This window comes from Somniosus microcephalus, chromosome 3 (genome assembly GCF_052327205.1).
Source record: "Somniosus microcephalus isolate GS21.2 chromosome 3, FLI_Smic_1.0, whole genome shotgun sequence".
NCBI lineage: Eukaryota > Metazoa > Chordata > Chondrichthyes > Squaliformes > Somniosidae > Somniosus > Somniosus microcephalus.
In genome coordinates, this window is record NC_140989.1 from 321,987,460 (window position 1) to 322,011,955 (window position 24,496).

The 24,496-nt window shown below is 43.5% G+C and overlaps 1 protein-coding gene across 3 annotated transcripts in view; it reads right to left on the reverse strand.

Annotated features, from left to right (window-relative positions):
- Window positions 1–24,496, reverse strand: part of tesk2 (testis associated actin remodelling kinase 2) — a 117,574-nt gene that overhangs the window by 70,994 nt on the left and 22,084 nt on the right. For all 3 annotated transcript variants that reach the window (XM_085983051.1, XM_085983049.1, XM_085983050.1), the window contains 2 exons: window positions 15,745–16,035; window positions 3,128–3,249 (listed from right to left, as the gene is read on the reverse strand). In XM_085983051.1, the coding sequence (XP_085839177.1) occupies window positions 3,128–3,249; window positions 15,745–15,960 (338 nt within the window). In that variant the 5' untranslated portion in view covers window positions 15,961–16,035. The remainder of the gene's footprint in view (window positions 1–3,127; window positions 3,250–15,744; window positions 16,036–24,496) is intronic.

The window sequence follows — 24,496 nt, forward strand, 5'->3', positions numbered from 1 at the left end:
TTTTATTAATGATCTGGATGTAGGTGTTGGGGGCACAATCTGCAAATTTGCAGATGATACCAAGATCTGTGCAAGTGTTAGAACTATAGATGATGCTCTTCTGCTTCAGGCAGATCTTAATGTGTTGGGAGATTGGGCTCAAGACTGGAAAATGATGTATAACTTAGATAAGTGCAGTGTTACGCATGTGGGCAGGGCAAATGTTCAACATTCATATATCCTTCAGGGAAAGGCATTAAAGATGGTGGCGAGAGAGATTTGAGCATTCTAGTGCATACATCCTTAAAGGTACCAGAACAATGCAGTGTAGCGATAGCTAGAGCAAATAAGGTGTTGGGGTGTATCCATAGGAAAATTGAGTACAAGACAAGGCATACTGTTTTGTCGTTGTACAAGTCCTTAGTCAGGACGCACTTGGAATACTGTGTCCAGTTTTGATCGTCTCACATGGTGGGTGATACTGAGGCTTTGGAGAGGGTGCAAAGGAGGGCCACTAGACTAATTCCCAGTCTAAAGCATCTTAAGTTATCAAGATAGGCTGAGAGAGTTGGAACTCTACACCTTAGAGAGGCGTAGACTTGGGGGATCTGATTTAGGTTTATAAGATAATGAAGGGAATAGATTGTGTTCTAGCTGACAGTTTATTTCAATTAAATAGGTTAGGCGGGACCAGGGGTCACAAATTTAAGTTGTATAGGGCTAGATCTAGGTTAGATGTCAGGAGGTGGTTCTTCTCCCCAGAGAATAGTGGGCCTCTGAACAGGCTGCCATCTCGTGCTGGTCATGGACTCGCTGAATTCCTTCAAGCGAGAGCTGGATTTGTTTCTGGCTGGGGCAGAGATCACCTCTTACAGAAGGTAGGTACTGCAGGGACTTCAGGGCCAGAGTGATCTCCTGGACTCGTTCGATTGCCGAGATTGGTCGGAGAGGAATTTCCCAGTTTTTTCCCCCAAATTGGCCTGGGTTTTTTCTGTTCTTTTGCCTCTCCCAGGAGTTGACATGGTTTTGGGTGGGGTGGAGTGTATATTTTGTGATAGACAAAGTATCGCAATTGTGTGGGACAGGCTCGATGGACCAGATGGTCTTTACCAGTCAGTCATTTTTCCTTTGTTCATAAATGGAATAAGGAATTCAGGAGAAACTTCTTTACCCGGAGAGTGGTTAGTATGTGGAACTCGTTACCACAAGGAGTAGTTGAGGCAACCAGCGCAGGTGCATTTAAGGGGAAGCTAGATAAACACATGAAGGAGAAAGGAATAGAAGGATATGCTGATGGGGTTAGATGAATGGTGGGAGGAGGGTTGCGTGGAGCATAAACACCAGCATGGACCTGTTGGGGTGAATGGCCTGTTTCTGTGCTGTAAATACTATATACAATAATACTATGTAAATAATTTCCCAGTGATGGTCACCACAAAATGTCATCCTCATACGCGAGGGAAAACTGCCAAGTGCAAAAGATTAAACCATAGATAAATTTCAGTCCTATAAATATTGATCGGTTACTGCTTCAGCCATTTTGTGCTCTCAATATCCTCGCAGAACAAATTTCTTGAACTTTAAGTAATGCATATAGTGCAAAGGGTAGTGGAAATCTGCAGCTGGTCAATTGAAATTTTCAGTACGGCGATCAATAGATCTTTGTTAGGTAAGGGTGCTGAGGGATATGGATCAAAAACAGGTAAATGGAATTAAGGTATAGATCAGCCATGATCTAACTGAAAATGGTGGAATAGGCTCAAGGGGCTGAATGGCCCACTTCTAACCCAATATTCTGATAGAAGGAACTTTAAAAGAATAACCACCAGTTGGAACTTTACAATCTATGAACTACAATCAGCACAGAAAATAAAATTGATAATTGGTTTTGAATTTTACTCAAGAGCTGAATAAAAAAACACATCACATATGCCACCTGCAAACCTCACTATGCATCTCATTATTTCAACAGACATTATTAATCCTCCTTTTGAAGATATAGGACTTCAATTTCCTTGGAGCTTCTCACACTACCCCATCATAACTACATACGTAAACGGGGGTTTAGGCCAAGTTATGATGGTGGAGTGGAGAAGCCCCAAGGAAATTCACCTCCACAGTAACTCAAATGATCCAAATAATATTTATTCAGATTTAGTTTTGAGCATCAATAGTATCTCAATTCCTTTAAGCCAAATTTTTGCAATCAAATCTTTACAATTTTTTGTTCTACACAAGGATTGATTTTGGAGTTTTAGTCTGGGTCATTAATAAATTTCCTGCATAGAAATGAAAATTAGACCAAACCAGAATATGATTCTCCGTTTAAAAAAAAAAATCAACCTTAATGGGTGAACTTAACAACTGAAAATGGAGCAAAACCTTTTCCTTCCCCTTCTACAATAAATTTTAAACATGTTCTTTGAATTTCTCCCATATTTCACTTCATTCTTAACTTGCACAGTTCCTCTCAAAAAACATCTCAGATAACGATAGAACAAAGTTAATTAAATCTGTGTGGTTGAAAATGATGCCTCTATGTTAAAACACCCCCTTCAAACAGACATTCTTCTGCAATATGGAGGGACTTTTGATGACATAGAATCCATCTCATTTACGTCACAGGACAGATTCTACAACACAGATAGCCACATTAAAAGTAACTGTACATATACAAAGTTGCACACAGTCAGCTGGCATTCTGGCTGCCAGATCTATCCTGCTGGCTGTCCATGAAAATACCCAAAAGGGAGAAAGTTGAGAGCAGAATGTCCGACAGCAGCAATTCAATTTTCATACTTCATTTCAAACACCAAAGTACAAACCTTTCAAGCACTCAAGGGATTAAAACAGATAAATGCAATACAAAGACAACACTTAACACCTTTTACAAATTGTAAAAATTACATTTTACTGAAAGAAAAATAGCTCATTATCTTTTTTTAATGCAAGCTACTTGCAAAGAAATAAAACCCTACCAAAATTTGCTTCACTCCACTTACAGGAATAACATGTAAAGATTAAAATAAAATTGTTTGAACTTCTAATTATCAACAAGGGCTAATCAAGTTCTGGAACAGCCTAAAAAAGTCAATAGAAAGTTAATTTTCTTCTGGACTATCAGTTTCACCATTTACATTTGAATTACCTGAGAATGTTGGGATGAGAAAGACGATTCAGTAATTGCACTTCCCGCAGCATATTTGCTCTGTTACTGATCATTTTGTTCATCTTCAGTGCCATTACTTGGCCTGATGTCCTGTGCCGCACCTGTAAAAAAAAAAAAATTTTTAAGTACAAATGTACCAATTAAAAGATAAAACTATACCTACACAGCCAATCTGTGGGAAGGAGAGAAAAAGGAAAAAACAGAAATGAAAGGCGGTGCTTCAAACTCCAGGATACATGGCATAAATTATTTCTAGAAGTAGGACAGATGTCAGCTTGATAATACAAGGGAGAATCAGGCTGTATATAAAAGAAGTACAGAGGAGAAGTGAAAAAGGAAATAAGAGGGGCAAGAGACAGTACGAGAACAGATTGGTGGCCAACATACAGGAAACTTTCGATTTACTGGCACCTAAATAACCGGAAATCTCGGTTAACCGGCAAAATGCAGGAGTAGGTTCAGGTAACTTTTATTACTTTTTTTACTCCATTTGTTGCTGTGCAAGGGTGTGGCTGCAGCTGTTGCTAAGCTACAGAGACGCTTGCAACTTGTGCCCATTGTTCTGAAGCTGTTCAACAGGGTTTGTTGCTTTATACGGAGCTCTCCGCTCCATATCTTTTACTATAGCATTCGGTTATCTGGAATTTTTGATGAACCGGCACCACGTCGGCCCCGTCCGTGCCGGATAAAAAAAAAAAAAGTTTCCTGTAAAAGGTTTTCTATAGGCATAGTAACAGTAAAAGGGTTGTCAGAGGAGCAGGGCTGATTAGGGACCAAAATGGAGATCTACTGGTGGAGGCAGAAGGCATGGCTGAGGTACTAAATGAGTACTTTGCATCAGTGTTTACTAAGGAAGAGGACTTTGCCAAAACTATGATAAACAAGGAGGTTACAGGGATACGGGATCAGATAAAAAGATAAAGAGGTACTAGGAAGGCTGGCCATACTTAAAGTAGATAAGTCACCCAGTCCGGACGGGAAGCATCCAATGTTCCCCCTAAAAAAATTTTTGGGTGCGCGGTCCCTTTAACGGGCTGCCTGACCCATTCAAAATTTCTCCCATTGAAAAGCCAGTGACTGGCCTGCACGAGACCTCCAGACAGCTGCACGGCTTAATGGGAACGTTGGAAGCATCCTAGATTGCTGAGGGAAGCAAGGGTAGAAATTGCAGAGGTGCTGGCCACAATCTTCCAGTTCTCCTTGGATACAGGGGTGCTGCCAAAAGACTGGAGAATTACAAATGTTACACCCTTGTTCAAAAGAGGGGAGAAGGAAAAACCTGGCAATTACAGGCCAGTCAGTTTAACATCAATGCTGGGGAAGCTTTTAGAAACAATGATTCAGGAGAAAAATGAACAGACACTTGGACAAGCATGGACAAATAAAGGAGAGCCAGTACTGGTTAGTTAAGGGCAAATTGTGTTTGACTAACTTGTTTGAGATTTTTTGATGAGGTAACAGAGGGTAGAAGAGGGCAGTGCAGTTGATGTGTATATGGACTTTCAAAAGGCGCTTGATAAAGTACCACATACCAGGCTTGTTAGCAAAATTGAAGCCCATGGGATTAAAGGGGCAGTAGCAGCATGAACACAAAATTGGCTACAGGATAGAAAGCAGTTATGGTGAATGGCTGTTTTTCAGACTGGAGGAAGATATACAATAAAGTTTGCCATGGTCAGTACTAGGACCACTACTGTTTTTCATATACATTAATGACTTGGACTGGGGGGTGGGGGGGGAAGATTGCAGGGCACAATTTTGAAATTTGCAGATGACACAAAACTTGGAAGTGCAGTAAACAGTGAGGAAGATAGTAATAGACTTCAAGAGGACATAGGCCGGTGGAATGGCAGATGAAATTCAAAATGTAGAAAAGTGTGATGTGCTAGGGTAGAAAGAATGAGGAGAGGCGATACATGCTAAATGTACAATTTTAAAGAGGGTGCAAGAAGATTGCTCTTCATAAGAGCCAGCGCAAACTCGATGGGCCGAATGCCTCCTTCTGTGCTGTACAATTCTATGAATCTCTAAGATTCTACAAGAGAATCCTATGGGTGTTTGTGCTCAAGTCTCTGAAGGTGGCAGGACAGGTTAATAAAGCAGTTAATAAAACATATGGGATCCATATATGGGATAGATGCATAGAGTACAAAAGCCAGGAAGTTATGCTAAAACTATGTAAAACACTAGTTTGGCCCCAACTAGAGTATTGCGTCCAATTCTGGGCACCACAATTTAGGAAGGACGTGAAGGCTTTGTAGAGGGAACATAAGAGATGTACTAGAATGGTTCCAGGAATGAGGGATTACAGTTATGTGCATAGACTAGAGAAGCTGGGGTTGTTCTCCTTGGAGCAGAGAAGGCTAAGAGGAGACATGATAGAAGTATTTAAAATCATGAATGGTTTAGATGGAGTAAATAAAAAAAATCTTTCCAGGGGTTGACGAGAGGGCACAGATTTAAGGTGACTGGCAAAAGAACCAGAGGCGACATGAGGAAAAACATTTTTTTTTTTACGCATCGGGTGGTTAGGATTTGGAATGCATTGCCCGAGGGTGATGGATACAGAGTCAACAGTAGCCTTCAAAAGGGAACTGGATAAATACTTGGGGAAAAACTTGCAGGAATATGGGGAAAGAGGAGAGGGGGACTAATTGGATTGCTCTTCAAAAGAGCCAGCACAGATTTGATGGGCCGAAGGGTCTCCTTCTGTGCTGTACTATTCTATGATTCTATAAAAAACTATCACAGCTTTGGAAATCTTGAGCAGATCATTCTATGAAAAGGATAATTCATAAGTGAAATAGCTTTTTCTCCGGGGGTTATATTTTCAGGTACTGTACGTACATGTTCCTGGGACTAGGGACAGGGTCACTGGCAAGGCTTGGAAGCTAAGCAGAGCCAGGCCAGGTTAGTACCTGGAGGGGTGACCATCAGGGAAGACCAGGTGCAGAAGGTCACGGAAGGAGCCCCGAGGAGGGGCGGTTGGTGAGAAGATCACGGAAGGAGCCCCGGGAGGGGCGGCTGGTGAGCAGGCCCGGGCGTTGGGCTGAAGATTGTCGGACAGGAGGAATGGTGGAAATGGAATGGCGGCGCGCACAGACGCAGCGGCTTTGCTTCTCCCAGGACGGTGCTATTTACGTTTAATGTTAATGTTATTTGTACTGGACTCATGGGAGCTTGCAAGATCACATTTTGTTGTTCATGTACTTGTGCATTGTACAATGACAAAGTTGAATTATTATTAATATAATAATAATTATTATGTAATTTATTAACAATGAATATTCATGTCAAATAATGGGTAAATCTGCTTCAGCATTTTCCATGAAGCTGGCCACTTACACTATCAGCACTCAAGCAGGGAAATTCCACAGTTGCAATTTTTGTTTTTTGTACACAGGCATATAGAAAGAAAAAGAACAGGCAACAAAGAGCATTTATATTCCACCTTATTGTGCCCGTGGAACATCTCAAAGCGTTTCACAAACAATGAATTAATTTAGAAGTGCAGTCACCGTTAAATAAGGAAACATAGAAACCAACTGCTTACAGCCAAGTCCCCTAAACAGCAAAGAAGATTGGTTAAGGTAGGCATGTTGACGGAGGTAGAAAATATTTGCTAGGAAACTAGAATTCCCTTCTTGTTTTTGCATAGTGCCAGGGAATCTTTTATGTTCCGCCTGCTCAGTTGATAGGATGTCTTAATGCGAGGAGCATTCGTAATAAGGTGGATGAATTAGCTGCGCAAATAGATGTATAGGGCTATGATATAATTGGGATTACGGAGACATGGCTCCAGGGTGACCAAGACTGAGAATTCAACATCCAGGGGTATTCAATATTCAGGAAGGACAGGAAAAAAGAAAAAGGAGGTGGGGCAGCATTGCTGGTTAAAGAGATTAACACAATAGTAAGGAAGGATATTAGCTCTGATGATGTGGAACCTGTATGGGCAGAGCTGAGAAATACCAAGGGGCAGAAAACATTAGTGGGAGTTGTATACAGACCCCCAAACAGTAATGCTGAGGTCGGGGATGGCATTAAATGGGAAATTAGAGATGCGTGCAATAAGGGCACAGTAGTTATCATGGGTGACATTAATCTACATATAGATTGGGTTAACCAATGCTGTGGAGGAGGAATTCTGGTACGACCAGATTTAGGAACAGCTTCTTTCCCAGGGCTGTCATTCTACTGAACTCCACAAATAAACTCTAAAGCCTGCACATCTGCCAATGCACTTTATTATGGTTATGTTTATGTTAATGTATGTTGAATGTTTAAATGTCTTAATCTAAATGTACAATCTCGGGAGCCGCAAGCCTACATTTCGTTGTACTGCACTTGTGCACTAACAATAAAGTTGATTATTATTATTCCTAGAGTGTATACGGGATGGTTTCCTGGACCAATATGTCGAGGAACCAACTGGAGATCAGGCCATCTTAGACTGGGTATTATGTACAGGAAACTTTGTTATCCGGAGGCTAAATGTCCAGCAAGCTCAAGCCACCAGCAAAAATCAGGAGCCGTTTCGTTAGTTTATTTTCTTCTCGTGGCTTTTTTTTCCCCCCCCAAACGGTCAGGCTCTGCAAAGTCTCTCTGAAGTTGTTGCTAAGCGACAGAGACGCTTCCAAGGTACGGCCGACTGTTTAGAAGCTGTTGCTAAGCAACAGTGTTTGTTGCCAGACACGGAGCTGAAAAGCTCCGTATGCTTCAACATTAACTCTGGAGTGTCTGGCAGTTTTGAGGGAACGGCAACAGCTCGGTCCCATCGGTGCCGGATAGCACAAAGTTTCCTGTAATGAGAAAGGAATAATTAGCAATCTTGTTGAGAGGCCCCTTGGGGCGGAGCGATCATAATATGATCAAATTCTTCATTAAGATGGAGAGTGAAGTAGTTGATTCAGAGACTTGGGTCCTGAATTTAAATAAAGGAAACTACGATGGTACGAGGCACGAGTTGGCTAGGATGGATTGGGGAACTTTACTTAAAGGGTTGACGGTGGATAGGCAATGGCAAACATTTAAAGATCGCATGGATGAACTACAGAATTTGTTCATCCCTGTTTGGCGTAAAAATAAAACAAAAAAGGTGACTCAACCGTGGATAACAAGGGAAATTAGGGATAGCATAAGATCCAAGGAGAGGACATATAAATTGGTCAGAAAAAGCAGCAAACCTGAGGATCGGGAGCAGTTTAGGATTCAGCAAAGGAGGACAAAGGGATTATTTAAGAGGAGGAAAATAGATTATGGGAGTAAGCTTTCAAGGAACATAAAATCTGACTGTAAAAGCTTCTATAGATATGTGAAAAGAAAAAGATTGGTGAAGTCACGCGTAGGTCCCTTGCAGTCAGAATCAGGGGAATTTATAATGGGGAACAAAGAAATGGCAGACCAATTAAATATATACTTTGGTTCTGTCTTCACAAAGGAGGACACAAATAACCTCCCAGAGATGTCGGGGAACATAGGGTCTAATGAGAGGGAGGAATTGAATGACATCAGTATTTGTCGGGAAATTGATGGGTTTGAAGGCCGATAAATCCCCAGGGCCTGATAATCTACATCCTAGGGTACTTAAGGAAGTGGCCCTAGAAATAGTAGATGCATTGCTGGTCATCTTCCAAAATTCTAGAGACTCTGGAACAGTTCCCATGGATTGGAGGATAGCTAATGTAACCCCACTATTTAAAAAGGGTTAGAGAAAAAACGGGGACTTATAGACCGGTAAGCCTGATATCGATAGCGGGGAAAATGCTAGAGTCCATTATAAAAGATGTAATAGCAGAGCACTTGGAAAACAGTGACGGGATCGGATAAAGTCAACATGGGTTTACAAAAGGTAAATTCATGCTTGACTAATCTACTGGAATTTTTTGAGGATGTAAAGGGAGAACCAGTGGATGTGGTGTATTTGGACTTTCAGAAGGCTTTCGATAAGGTCCCGCATAAGAACTTCTTTCTTTCTTAGGCAGTCCCTCGGAACCGAGGATGACTTGCTTCCACATTAAAAATGAGCTCGCAGGTGACTGATTAATCCAATGCAGGACGTAGTCTCTGTCACAGGTGGGGCAGACGGTGGTTGAAGTGCTTGGGTTGACGTGCACTCCTTGTGCTGCCTGCGCTTGCTCCCGGCGAACAGACTCGAGGTGTTCAGCGCCTTCCCGGATACTTCTCCTCCACTTTATGCGGCCTTGGGCCAGGGATTCCCAGGTGTCAGTGGGGATGTTACACTTTTTCAAGGAGGCTTTGAGAGTGTCCTTGAAGCGTTTCCTCTGCCCACCTGGGGCTCTCTTGCCGTGCTGGAGCTCAGAGTAGAGCGCTTGTTTTGGGAGTCTTATATCGGGCATGCGGACAATGTGACCCGTCCATCGGAGCTGATTGAGCGTGGTCAGAACTTCAATGCTGGGGATGTTGGCCTGAGCAACAACACTGACGTTGGTGCACCTATCCTGCCAATGGATTTGCAGGATCTTGCGGAGGCAGCGTTGGTGGTACCTCTCGTGCTTTGAGGTGCCTGCTGTACATGCCCACATCTGAGGCATACAGCAGGGCAGGTATCACTGCTGCCCTGTAGACCATAAGAGATTAGCGTAAAGTTAAAGCACATGGGATTGGGGGGTAAGGTACCGTCTTGGATAGAGAACTGGTTAGCAGACAGGAAGCAAAGAGTTGGAATAAACTGGTCTTTTTCCGAGCGGCAGGCAGTGACTAGTGGGGACCGCAGGGATCGGTGCTAGGACCCCAGCTATTCACTATATATATTAATGATGATCTAGACGAGGGGACTAGATGTAATATCTCCAAGTTTGCAGACGACACAAAGCTGGGTGGGCATGTGCGCTGTGAGGAGGATGCAGAGAAACTCTAGTACGATTTGGACAGGTTGGGTGATTATACTGCATTTGCCATGTACCTGCCCAACGTGGATAAATGCGAGGTTATCCACTTCGGTGGCAAAAACAGGAAGACAGATTATTGTCTGAACAGCAATAGATTGGGAAATGGGGAAGTGCAACGAGACCTGGGTGTCCTTGTACACCAGTCGCTGAAGGTAAGCATGCAGGTGCAGCAGGCGGTCAAGAAGGCAAATGGTATGTTGGCCTTCAAAGCGAGAGGATGCGAGTACAGGAGCAAGGATGTCTTGCTGCAGTTGTACAGGGCCTTGGTGAGACCACACCTTGAGTATTGTGTGCAGTTTTGGTCACCTTATGTGAGGAAGGATGTTCTTGGCATGGAGAGAGTGCAGCAAAGATTCACCAGACTGATACCTGGGATGGCAGGAATGATGTATGAGGAGAGATTAGGTCAATTGGGCTTATATTCGCTGGAGTTTAGATGAATGAGAGGGGATCTCATTGAAACTTATAAAATTCTAACAGGACTAGACAGACTAGATGCAGGAAGGATGTTCCCGATGGCAGGGGAGTCCAGAACCAGGAGTCAGTATCTAAGGATAAGGGGTAAGCCATTTAGGACTGAGATGAGGAGGAATTTCTTCACCCAGAGAGTGGTGAACCTGGGGAATTCTCTGCCACACAGGGCAGTTGAGGCCAATTCATTAAATATATTCAAGAAGGAGTTGGATATATTTCTTGAGGCTAAAGGGATCAAGGGATATGGGGAGAAAGCAGGGACAGAGTACTGAATTTGGATGATGAGCCATGATCTCATTAAGTGGCGGAGCGGGCTCGAGGGGCCGAATGGCCTACTCCTGCTCCTATCTTCTGTGTGTGTTTAAGGTCGTGTGCATTCGCAACACCAAAGTTCTGATTGGTCCCCTTGGATGACAAGACACACCCAGCAGTTTCGCTTTAATGTGTAATTAGATCCTTCCTGCCGATGTAATCAATTACTTTGCAAAGTGTAATTCGAGCCATTCTGTGCCTACTCCAGACAGAACAGAGCTCACTTGAAACAGAGAGCTCAACCTCACGGGTCAAGACCTTCTCCCACACCCCCAAACAAGTTCCTGCCCCCCACCAAAGTTCCTGACATCTCCTCCCCCCCTACCCAAAGTTCCTGACCTCCTCCCCACCCCCTCACGTTTCTGACCTCCTACCCCTGCCCAAGTTCGTCCCCCTACACCCCCCCCCCCTCCCTCCCCGGGTTCATGACCTTCTCGCCACAACAAGTTCCTGACCTCCTCCGATCCTTCCTCTCTCCCTCCCCCCTCCCTCCCCAGATTTCCCCCCTCCCCAGATTTCCCCCCTCCTACAATCCCCCTCAGATTCCCCCCCTCTTCTCCCCCACCCCAGATTCCCCCCTCTCTTCCCCACCCCACAGATTCCCCCCTCTCTTATCCCCCCCAGATTCCCCCTCTCTTATTCCCTCCCCACCCCACAGATTCCCCCTCTCTTCCACACCCCCCAAAAGATGCCCCCTCTTTTCTCCCCCCATTCCGCCTCTATTTCCCCACCCCACCCCGGCCAGCACAGATTCAACAACCTTCTCCCACAGAGCTGAAGGTGTAGTCTACTACGGACAGCAACTGTGGGGTACTGCGCATGCGCAGCCTCGGTAATAGCACGCATGCGCAGAAAGGGATCGGGTGCATATGCACGGCTTCGGGATATCGCGCGCATGCACAGAAGACTGCAAATAATCACTCCGTCTGCTTAACATCTCATGGAAAAGATGGCATCTCCCAACAATTAGCACTTCAGTGTGTATTGCACCTGAAGTTATCAGCCGAGATTATATACTTTGTCCTAGAGTGGGGCTTGAATGCACAACCTTTTGACTCAGAGGCTAAAGCGCGATCACTTGAACATAAGAAATAGGAGCAGGAATAGGTCACTTGGCCCCTCGAGCCTGCTCCGCCATTCAAGAAGATTATGGCTGATCTTGGGCTCAAAGCCACTTCCCAGCCCGCTCCCCATAACCCTTCACTTACTTATCTTGCAAAAATTTGTCTATCTCCACTTTAAATGTATTTAATGACCCAGCCTCCACAGCTCTGGGGCAGAGAATTCCACAAATTTACGACCCTCTGAGAGAAGTTGTTCCTCCTCATCTCAGTTCTAAAAGGGCGACCTTTTATTCTGAGACTGTGCCCCCGAGTTCTAGATTTCCCCACGAGGGGAAACATCCTCTCTGCATCTACCCTGTCGAGCCCCCTCAGTATCTTATATGTTTCGATAAGATCACCTCTCATTCTTCTAAATTCCAGTGAGTATAGGCCCAGCCTTTCTTCATAAGTCAACCCCCTCATCTCTGGAATTAACCTAGTGAATCGTCTCTGAACTGCCTCCAATGCAAGTAGCCATGCTGATAGTGCTGAATAAGTGCAGAAACATGCTTTTGAGAATGATTATAGACATAATATATTGCTATTAAAATAAAAAGCAGAAAACAGGATAACCCTGGTAGTAGAGTAATTGGATAGGATAAAAATAAATAAAGAGAAGGTACTTAAAAGGTTGGCAGTCCTCAAAGGAGAAAAGTCACTCAGTCCAGATGGGATGCATCCTAAGTTGCTGAGGAAAGTAAGGGTGGAGATAGCAGAGGCTCTGGTCAAAATCTTGCAATCCTCTTTAGATATGGGAGTGGTGTCAGAGGACTGCAAATGTTACACCCCTTTTCAAAAGAGGAGTGTTGAATAACCCCAGCAACTACAGGCTAGTCAGCCTAACGTCGGTGGTGGGGAAACCTTTAGAGACAATAATCTGAGGCAAAATTAATTGTCACTTGGAAAAATATGGGTTAATAAATGAAATAAATATGTTAAAGGAAAATCGCCTTTGACTTAACGTGAGAGTTTTTCGATGAAGTAACAGAGGGTTGAAGGTGGTAGTGCGGTTAATGTTGTACACTTTTAAAAGGTGTTTGATGGAGTACCACATAATAGACTTGTTAGCAAATTTGAAGCCCATGAGATTAAAGAGGCAGTAGCAGCACGGATATGAAATTGTCTAAAAGACAGAAAGCAGAGCGTAGTGGTTAACGGTTATTTTCAGGGGTCGGTACTAGGACCACTGCTCGTTTTAATATACATTAATGACCTGGACTTGGGTATAAAAGGACAAAATTTCCAAGTTTGTAGATGACACTAAACTCAGAAATGTAGTGAGGAGGATAGTAACAGACTTCAGGAAAACAGACAAGACTGGTGAAATGGGCAGACACATGGCAGATGCAACTTAACGCAGAGGACTGTAAAGTGATGCATTTTGGTAGGAAGAATGAAGAGGCAATATAAACTAAATTGCCTAATTTTAGAGGGAGCAGGAACAGAGACATCTGGGGGGTGTACGTACAAAAATCTTTGAAGGTGACAAGACAAGCTGAGAAGGTTGTTAAAAAAAGCATATGGTATCCTTGGCTTTATAAACAGAGGCAAGGAGTACAAAAACCAAGGAGGATACGCTCAACCTTTATGAATCACTGGTTAGGCCCCAGCTGTTGTATTGTGTCCAATTCTGGTCACCACATTTTAGGTAAAGATTTAAGGTAATTGGCAAAAGAACCAGAGGTGAGATGAAGACACTTTTTTTATGATGATCTGGAATGCACTGCCTGAAAGTGTAGTGGATGCAGATTCAATAATAACTTTCAAAAGGGAATTGGATAAATATTTGAAGGGCTGAAATTTGCAGGGCTATGGGGAAAGGGCTGGGAAGTGAGACTAATTGGATAGCTCTTTCAGAGAGTCTGCACAGGCACGATAGTCCAAATGGCTTCCTTCTGTGCTGTATTAATTCTGATTCTATGATTTTAATGGTTATGGATAAGCTTGGGAATCCAGGACTTGCATTCATATAATGTCTTTCACAACCTCAGGATATCCCAAAGCATTTTTACAGGCAATTAAGTACATTTGAAATGTTGTAATGTAGGGAATGTGGCAGCCAATTCATACACAGTAAAGTCCCAGCAAGGTAGCACTATCCAATTAATCCCAGTCTCCCTTCTCTTTCCCCATATTATGCAATAAATGTCAAACTATACTTGTAAATTTTACACACCAAATTCAAAACTCAGAAGCTCAACTTCGATCGCAAAAAAAAAATTCATGTTTCCTTGCAGATGGAAGAGTTATGGAAAACACTAAAGGAAACTCGAAACACGATGGGCCTCAGATCTTTCATCACTTTGCTGTGGAATGGCTAACAGTGGAACACTGCCAAAGTCACGAGACATTATTGTTGCCAATTCAAATTTACATTCACATGAAAACATTCACAATGTTTTCCAGAAAAACCTGTACTGATCACTTTGCACATCATAACATGCTGATCATGCGATTATGAAATCACTGGTTAACCGAGCAAACAGTACACTACTTCCATATGTCTTATTAAAAGCCTGTATGTTCAGAGTCGTGAGTGGTGGGATGCTAGTTCAACCCACAGTCCACTGAAATGGCACTGTGATTAAAGAAAAGTAGTGGATGTAGAATTGTCACCATGCCACACTTGCACAGCCCCTAATGCCCTGCTTTACAGCAGCATTAGAACGAGTCTAGGAGGACAACGGGAGGGGAAATTAGGGTTCACAATTTCCTTCATTTGCTAATTTTGGCTAAAAAAGTAGAGGGCATAAAACAGGGCACATTACAAGTAGAAAGCACCAATAGACCATTCATCAATGTTTAGAGCATTCCTACCCCCTCCCCCCACCCAAGGAGGAGATAAAGATTAGCTACTTGTTTTGAGGAAAAAAGCCAATGTGTGTTCCTTGAGCCAATAATCAGGAACTTTGGTAGCATTTCACAGCTGCAGTGAAATCAAAAGGTTACTCCAGGTCAGACCAGGAGCTAATAAGCTGTGTGAACCAAAGAATGTAAACTAATCAGCACAACAGTGACAGAACTGAAAAGTATTCAGCACATTTTTACCATGGAGCACAGGTGTACTGGCCAGGAAGAGCAGTCCAGAGGCGCAATGGACACAAGAGGTTCCTTGTACACAGTAGGTATTATCCCAGGCAGCAGGTTGGCCACAATAAACTCAGCTACCTGAACAATTTCAGAAGCAGTGCCAATAGGCTGTAAGAGCTAATTGTCATTTCACAAAAAAAAATCAATGCAGAAATAGACAGGTAAAACTTTGAGAAATCTTTACAACTGGTTAGTTTCTCAGAGTATGGTTGCCAAAATTCATTCCTCAATCCAGTTTCCAGTAATATATATCCTGATCAAAAGGACATTGCACATGGCAAACACAATAATATGCAAGTGCTTTGAACATCACTAGATAATGAACACTGGAAGAAACCCAGGAGCAAAGTGATTAATTCTACTACATACACAACATTAACCATGCTTTTCTTATAAGTGTCATCAGTTCTGATTCAGGTTTCAAAAGTATTTCATCATAAGGGAGCCAAGCTTCATTCTTCTTATTCAATGACAGCAAACTACACGGCATTACAGCCATTGAGGAGCATGGATTTGTGTTCTCCCTGCTCCCAATTCCCCTTTGTCTGCTCTCTAGGGTATGGATTAACAGCACAAATGAGAAAGGGGGGGGGGGGGGGGGGGGCGGGGGGAGGGCAATTTTTTTAAAAATCGCATTTCACAAGTGTTTATAGATCTTTCACTGCCAGTTACATTTTACAGCTCGAGAGTAATGACATGCACTAACCTTATAGACTTCAGAGAAAAATCCAGATCCTATTTTTTCACAGGTGAAGTCATCAAGCCTAGTAAGTCTGGAGACAGCACTGCTCAGGGCTCTGTAGGATGAAGGGAACACTCGCCCTGACTGAGCAACATCACCTTCTCTATTGCCATCAAATTCCTCCAATCGCTCATGTCTCGATGGTAAACCCGCTATCGAATTCCTTTTGTTTCGATCCATTCCAAAGAGTTCAGCAAAAATGGCTTTCACATTTTAGCACCCAGAATTCTTTTCAATGTTTTAGTTCGACTCAAACTGAAGGAGAGAAAAAACACACATTTAGTAATTCAATAAAAAAGTCTATTGACCTACCTCTTTCCCATAACAGCGATAAACAAATTACAACTGTTTTGGTAAGCAAACTAGTGATGAAAGATTATCTGACAGGAAGCCTTTATACCCTACATTTTGAGGCAGCTTTTCCCTCAAGATTGATAACTTGTGTACATAAGGTGCTGGACATCAGTTTATAAAGAATAGAAATCATTTTCTTCAGATTCAATATTAGCATTACATTCTAAGGCCAGGTCAAGTGCAGTTCTAAGCTCCTCCAGTCTTCCTCAAAGTGCATGATGGGCCAAATGGCCTCCTTTTGTGCTGCATCATTCTATGAAGTTAATGCCAGTATTGAGCAATGACAACTCGCATGCCATGACAACAGGACTGGGCCATTCAGCATCCTGAGCCTGTTCCGCCATTGATTTGAACCTCAACTTTAACCGCCTTTGCTCCATATCCTGCGATACCCATACCCAACAATAATCTATCGATCTGTTTTGAAAATTGCAATTGATTCAGCATCCACAGCCTTTTAGGGGAAGAGTTCCAGGTTTCCACTACCCTTTGTGGGGAAAATGTGCTTCCTCATTTCACTCCTAAATGGCCTAGTTCTAATTTCAAGATTATGCCTCCTTGTTCTGGATTCCCCACCAGAGGAAATAGTTTCTCTGTAGCTACCCTACCAAATCACTATCATTTTAAACACCATGATTTGATCACCCTTCCATCTTCCAAACTAGAGTGAATACAAACTAAATTTATGCAACCTATCCTCCTAATTCAACCCTTTAAGCCCCGTATCATTCTGGTGAATTGGAGAAGTACCCCCTCCCCTCTCCAAGGCCAATATATCTTTCCTGAGATTTGGTGCCCAAAACTGAGTGCTGCAGATGGGGTCAAACCAAGACTCTGTACACCTAAATCATCACTTCCTCGCTTTTGTATTCCAACCTCCGAGATAAAGGCCAACATTCATAAGAACATAAGAATTAGGAGCAGGAGTAGGCCATACGGCCCCTCAAGCCTGCTCTGCCATTCAATAAGATCATGGCTGATCTTCGACCTCAACTCCACTTTTCCACCCAATCCCCATATCCCTCGATTCCCCTAGAGTCCAAAATTCTATCTATCGCAGCCTTGACTACATTCAACAATTCAGCATCTAGAGCCCTTTAGGGTAGAGAATACCAAAGATTCACAACCCTCAGTGAAGAAATTCCTCCTCATCTCAGTCTTAGGAACATAAGAACATAGGAACAGGAGTAGGCCATTCAGCCACTCGAGCCTGTTCCGCCATTCGATGATATCTTGGCTGATCTGCGATCTAACTCCATATACCTGCTGTTGGCTCATATCCCATAATACCTTTGGTTAACAAAAAGCTATCAATCTCTGATTTAAAATTAACAATTGATCTAACATCAATTGACATTTGCAGAAGAGAGTTCCAAACTTCTACCACCCTTTGTGTGTAAAGTGTTTCCTAATTTCACTCCTGAACAGTCTGGCTCTAATTTTTAAGCTATGCCCTCTAGTCCGAGAAACCCCAACCAGCGGAAATAGTTTCTCTATCTACCCTATCTGTTCCCCTTAATATCCTGAAAACTTCAATTACATCACCCCTTAACCTTCTAAATTCTAGGGAATACAACCCTAATTTGTGTAATCTCTCCTCGTATCTTAACCCTTGAAGTCCGGGTATCATTCTGGTAAACCTACACTGCACTGCCTCCAAGGCCAATATATCCTTCCTAAGGTGTGGCGCCCAGAACTGCTCATAGTACTCCTGGTGTGGTCTAACCAGGGCTTTGTATAGCTGCAGTATAACTTCTTTCCCCTTGTACTCTTGTCCTCTAGATATAAAGGCCAGCATTCCATTAGTCTTTTTGATTATTTTCTGTACCTGTTCATGACATTTTAATCCATGTACCTGAACCCCCAAGTCTCTTTGGACATGCACTGTTTTTACATTTTTACCATTTAGAAAGTACCCTGTTCTATTCTTTTTAGGTTCAAATTGGATGACCTCACATTTGCCTACATTGAAATCCATTTGCCACAGTTTTGCCCATTCACTTAATCTATCAACATCCCTTTGTAATTTTATGCTTTCATCTACACTGCCTACAATGCCACCTTTGTGTCATCGTCAAATTTGGATATATGACTTTCTATTCCATCATCCAAGTTGTTAATAAATAGGGTGAATAGTTGAGGCCCCAACACAGATCCCTGCGGGACACCACTAGTCACATCCTGCCAATTTCAGAACCTATCCATACTGCCCGTCTCCTGCCGCTCAGCCAATTTCCTAACCAGGTCAATAATTTGCCCTCAATTCCATGGGCTTCTACCTTAGCTAACAGTCTTTTATGTGGGACTTTATCAATGCCTTCTGGAAGTCCATATAAATAACATCCACAGATATTCCCCTGTCCACTACTTTAGTCACCTCCTCAAAAAATTCAATCAAGTTTGTCAGGCATGACCTACCTTTCACAAATCCATGCTGGCTCTCTCTGATCAACTGAAAATTTGAGGTGTTCAATCACCCTATCCTTAATTATAGACTAATAATTTCCCCACAATGATGTTAGGCTAACTGGTCTATAATTCTCTGGTTTCCCTCTCTCGCCATTCTTAAAAGCGGAGTGACATGCACAATTTTCCAATCTAAAAAAGGGACTGTTCCTGAACCTGGAGAACTTTGGAAGATTATAGTTAGAGCATCTGCAATGTGCTCACCTACTTCCTCTAAAACCCTGGGATGGAAACCATTTGGCCCTGGGGATTTGTCACTCTTTAGTGCCATTATTTTCGTTATTACTGTTATTTTACCTACGTTAATTTTATTGAGTCCCTGTCCCCGATTCAATATTCATTTCTTTGGGATTTCCAGCATGCTATCTTCTTCTACAGTAAATACTGATGCAAAGTAATTATTCAACATGTCCGCCATTTCCCCAGTCATTGACAATATCACCACTTTCAGTTTTTAAGGGTCCTGACCACCCTCTTTTTCCTAATATAACTATAAAAATTGTGTGTGTTGATTGTGATATCCCTTGCAAGTTTCTTTTCATACTCCCTTTTTGTAGCTCTTACTATCTGTTTTGTGACCTTTGCTGTTTTTTGCATCTTTCCCATTCGCCAGGATCTGTGCTATTTTTTGCATTTTTATAAGCCCTTTCCTTTAGTTTTATGCTGTCCCTGGCTGTGTTTTTTTTGGCAAGTAGAGCTCTTGCCCCTCAGGGGTATAAACTGGTTTTACATCACGTTTTAAAAAAGAATTTAACATCTCCCACTGATCAGCTGTTGTTTTACCCATTAACAGATTTGCCCAGTCTTTGCCTCATCCCGTTGAAGTTGGCCTTACCTAAATTTAGAATCTTAGTAGCTGTTTCACGTTTCTTCCTTTCAAATGCTACTTTGAACTTGATCATGTTATGATCGCTATTGGATAAATGTTCATGCAGTTAGGCTGTTAACTAAATCTGGCTCATTACTCATTACTAAATCGAATATGGCTTGCCCCCTTGTTGCCTCTAGGACATGTTGTAGAAAACGATCACGGCCACGCTCAAGAAATTCACTACCTTTCTGACAGGTGCTAGTCCGTTTTTCCCAATCTATATGAAAGTTAAAATTCCCCCATTAAAACCAATCTGCCTTTACAACACGCTTGTTTAATCTCTGCATTTAGACAATCTAGCACTTCAGAGCAGCTACCTATACACAACTTCCACGACAGACTTGGATCCTTTCCTATTTTTTTAAATTCAACCCATAAGGTCTCCACTGGCTGTTTACATCTCACCATTGAAGTGATTTCATCCCTAATCACCAAGGCTACTCCTCCCCCTCTGTCATTTTCCCTATCTGTCCTGTAAACCTTATAACCTGGTTTACTTCCCAATCCTGACTGTCCTGCAGCCATGTCTCAGTAATGGCTACCATGTTATACCCTCCAATTTGAATTCGTGCCTGCAGTTCATTCATTTTATTCCTTATACTTTGTGCATTTGTCTAAAGAACGCTTACTTGGGCCACACACCCTAGCCGGTCCTTCAACTCTGATGCTTTATGCACATGTTTCTCACTTCTCTCTCCTGGTTTAATCGCTTTACATCTTTCAGTTTTCCCTTTACTTGTAGTGCCTAAAGTACAATTTCTGACTGCCACTCTGCTCTCTTCCCTTTTGTTTGTTTTTGAACTACTAGTAAAGTCCTTGTGACCACCCTATTTATCCTTTCCACTAGGACCCTGGTCCCAGACCAGTTCAGGTGGAGCCCGTCCCAACAGTACAGTTCCTTCCTGTCCCAATACTGGTGCCAGCTCCATTTCGGGTAACTCGCAGTCCGGATGGGAGGAGGGGAGCCAGGTATGGTGGCCAGAGCAGGAGAAGCAGGCCACCACACGTGGAGCCAGCAACAGTGAGGAGGAGGCCGCGGTGAAGAGGAGGACGGAGCGGCTGAGGGACATCGTGCTCCCACTGCCACGGGAAGCCATTGTATTGACTCTGAACGCGGCGCTGTATGTATAGCTGACGCGTCCCTACGGGGAACAAGCATTCCATTGTATTTGTTACATATGGCAAATAAATCTAAATCTGAATCTGAATCATGAAATGAAATGAAACCCCCTCTTTCCCACACCACTTCTTTAGCCACTTGTTTACTTCCCTAATCAGCTTATCTCTACTCCAATTTTCACGTGGCTCAGGTAATAATCCAGAGATTATAAGCCTCGAGGTCCTGTTCATTAATTTAGCTCCTAGTACTTCCCAAACAGGACCTCTTGCCTACTCTTCCCTATGTCGGTGATCCCAACATTTGCCGAGTGGATGATCTATATCGGCCTCCTCCAGAGGTCCCCACCACCACAGAAGCCAGTCTTCAGCCAATTCGATTCACTCCATGTGATATCAAGAAACGGCTGAGCGCACTGGATACAGCAAAGGCTGTGGGCCCCGACAACATCCCGGCTGTCGTGCTGAAGACTTGTGCTCCAGAACTAGCCGCACCTCTCGCCAAGTTGTTCCAGTACAGCTGTAACACTGTCATCTATCCGACAATGTGGAAAACTGCGCAGGTATGTCCTGTCCACAAAAAGCAGGACAAATCCAATCCAGCCAATTACCGCCCCATCAGTCTACTCTCAATCAGCAGCAAAGTGATGGAAGGTGTCGTCAACAGTGCTATCAAGCAACACTTACTCACCAATAACCTGGTCACTGATGCCCAGTTTGGGTTCTGCCAGGACCACTCGGCTCCAGACCTCATTACAGCTTTGGGCCAAACATGGACAAAAAAGCTGAATTCTAGCAGTGAGGTGAGAGTGACTGCCCTTGACATCAAGACAGCATTTGACCAAGACTGGCACCAAGGAGCCCTAGTAAAACTGAAGTCAATGGGAATCAGGGAGAAAACTCTCCACTGGCTGGAGTCATACCTAGCACAAAAGGAAGATGTTGTGGTGGTTGGAGGCCAATCATCACAGCCCCAGGACATTGCTGCAGGAGTTCCTCAGGCCCAACCATCTTCAGCTGCTTCATCAATGACCTTCCCCCCCATCAGGTGGTCAGAAATGGGGATGTTTGCTGATGACTGCACAGCGTTCAATGCCATTCACAACTCCTCAGATAATGAAGCAGTCCATGTTCGCATGCAACAAGACCTGGACAACATTCAGGCTTGGGATGATAAGTGGCAAGTAACATTCATGCCAGGCAATGACCATCTCCAACAAGCGAGCATCTAACCATTGTCCCTTGACATTCAACGGCATTACCATCGCCTAATCCCCCACCATCAACATCCTGGGCGTCACCATTGACCAGAAACTTAACTGGACCAGCCACATAAATACTGTGGCAACAAGAGCAGGTCAGAGGCTGGGTATTCTGTGGCAAGTGTCTCACCTCCTGACTCCCCAAAGCCTTTCAACCATCTACAAGGCACAAGTCTCCACTTGTCTAGATGGGTGCAGCTCCAACAGCACTCGAAGCTCAACACCAAAGACAAAGCAGCCCGCTTAATTGGCACCCCATCCACCACCTTAAACATTCACTCCCTCCACCACCGACATACTGTAGTTGCAGTGTGTATCATCTACAAGTTGCACTGCAGCAACTCACTTCTTCGGCAGCACCTCCCAAACCCACGACCTCTACCACCTAGAAGGACAAGGGCAGCAGGCGCATGGGAACACCACCACCTCCAAGTTCCCCTTCAAGTCACACACCATCTGGACTTGGAAGTACATCGCTGTTCCTTCATCGTCGCTAGGTCAAAATCCTGGAACTCCCTCCCTAACAGCACTGTGGGAGTACCTTCACCACACGGACTGCAGCGGTTCAAGAAGGCGGCTCACCATCACCTTCTCAAGGGCAACTAGGGATGGGCAATACATGCTGGCCTTGCCAGAGATGCCCACATCCCATGAGCGAATAAAAGATAATGACTGGATCCTCTCCCTCCCATATCCTTTCAAGCCGGTTTTGAAATGTCCCTTACCCTGGCACCAGACAGGCAACATACCATGTGGGACTCTGGATCTTACTTACAAAGGATGCTATCTGTCCCCCTAATTTTGGAATCCCCCACAACTGCCACATCACACTTCCTCTCCTCCTCCTCCTCCTCCTCCTCCTCCTCCAAGGTGCCATGATCCGCATTCTGGCTGTCTTTATCCTTATCCTCACAGGTAGCAAGTACATTGCAACTATTGGATAGGATCAGTTTCTGTGGATCCTCGTTCCCTTTCTTACCCGGGTTCCCTTTACTCTGCACACTATCGGTCACAAACACATTCTGATCCTGCACCCCTCTACCAGGTGTGACCGAAGTCTGGAGCAAACTATCCAGATGCTCCTCCCCCTCTCTTCTGTGTCAGAGTGTCTCCAACTCACACTCCAGTTCAATGACTCAGCCAGAGAGATTCGAGACTGAGACATGTACTGCGGATGTGTTTGCTCGGGACAGTCACACTGTCCACAAACTCCCACATACTACAATCCAGACACACAACCTGCCCTGCCATATCTTAGTCTAACATTTTATTTATTTAGAGAAAGTCTTTATTCAACGACTATAATTATATTAATTAGTTTAACTAGTTAAGTTATAAATTTAATAAAGTGCGTTATAGTTTCCCGCTCCTAATTTAAACCACTGTCCTAGCTTAGAGAGAAAAAACACTAATACTCACCCACCAATCACCTACCTGCTGTCCTGTGACGTCACTCCTTGGTTTTTGTTGCTGTTGAAATCGTCAGAGGTGCGCCTCCCCCGGTGCTGCCACAGTTTGTCCTGGCTGTCTTCTCCTCTGCTGTTTTAAATCTTATTGCCTCCTCGTTGCTGCCGCCAATTAGTCTTGCCACCAGATATCCTGAGACAATGACCCCTAGTTCTAGGCTCGCCAGCCAGGGGAAAGAACCTCTTAGCGTCTACCCGGTCAATCCCCCTCAGAATCTTGTACGTTTCAATGAGATCACCTCTCATTCTTCTAAACTTCATAGAGTATAGGCCCAATCTACTCAATCTCTCCTCAAAGGACAAGTCTCTCATCCCAGGAATCAATCTAACGAACCTTTGTTGCACCACCTCTAAGGTAAGCATATCCCTCCTTAGATAAGGAGACCAAAACTGTGCACAGTACTCCAGGTGTGGTCTCACCAAGCCCCTGTACAACTGTAGCATGACTTCCTTACTCTTGTACTCCAGCCCCCTTGCAATAAAGGCCAACATGCCATTTGCCTTCCTAATTGCTTGCTGTACCTGCATGCTAGCTTTCTGTGTTTCCTGTACAAGGACACCGAAATCTCTCTGAACACCATCATTTAATAGTTTCTCACCATTTTAAAAAAACCTTCTATTTTTCCTACCAAAGTGAATAACCTCATTATATTCCATAAGCCACCATATTGCCCACTTAACATGTCTATATCCTTTTGCAGACTCTATCCTCATCACAGCTTACGTTCCCACCTAGCTTTGCATCGTCAGCAAACCTGGATACATTACACTCGATCTTTTCATCCAAGTCATTAATATAAATTGTAAATTGCCGAGGCCCAACCACGGATCCTTGCGGCACCCCACTAGTTACAGCCTGCCGACGGGAAAAGTTACCCGTTTATCCCTACTCTGTTTTCTGTTCATTAACCAATCCTCTATCCATGCTAATATATTACCCCCATGAGCCCTTGTCTTGCGTAACAACCTTTCATGTGACACCTTACTGAATGCCTTTTGAAAATCCAAATTTACTACATCCACTGGTTCCCCTTTATCTACCCTGCTAGTTACATCCTCAAAAAACAAACATTTTATACACAATTTCCCCTTCATAAAACCATGTTGACTCTGCCAAATCATACGATTTTCTAAATGCCCGGTTATAACTTTCATAATAATGGATTCCAGCATTTTCACAA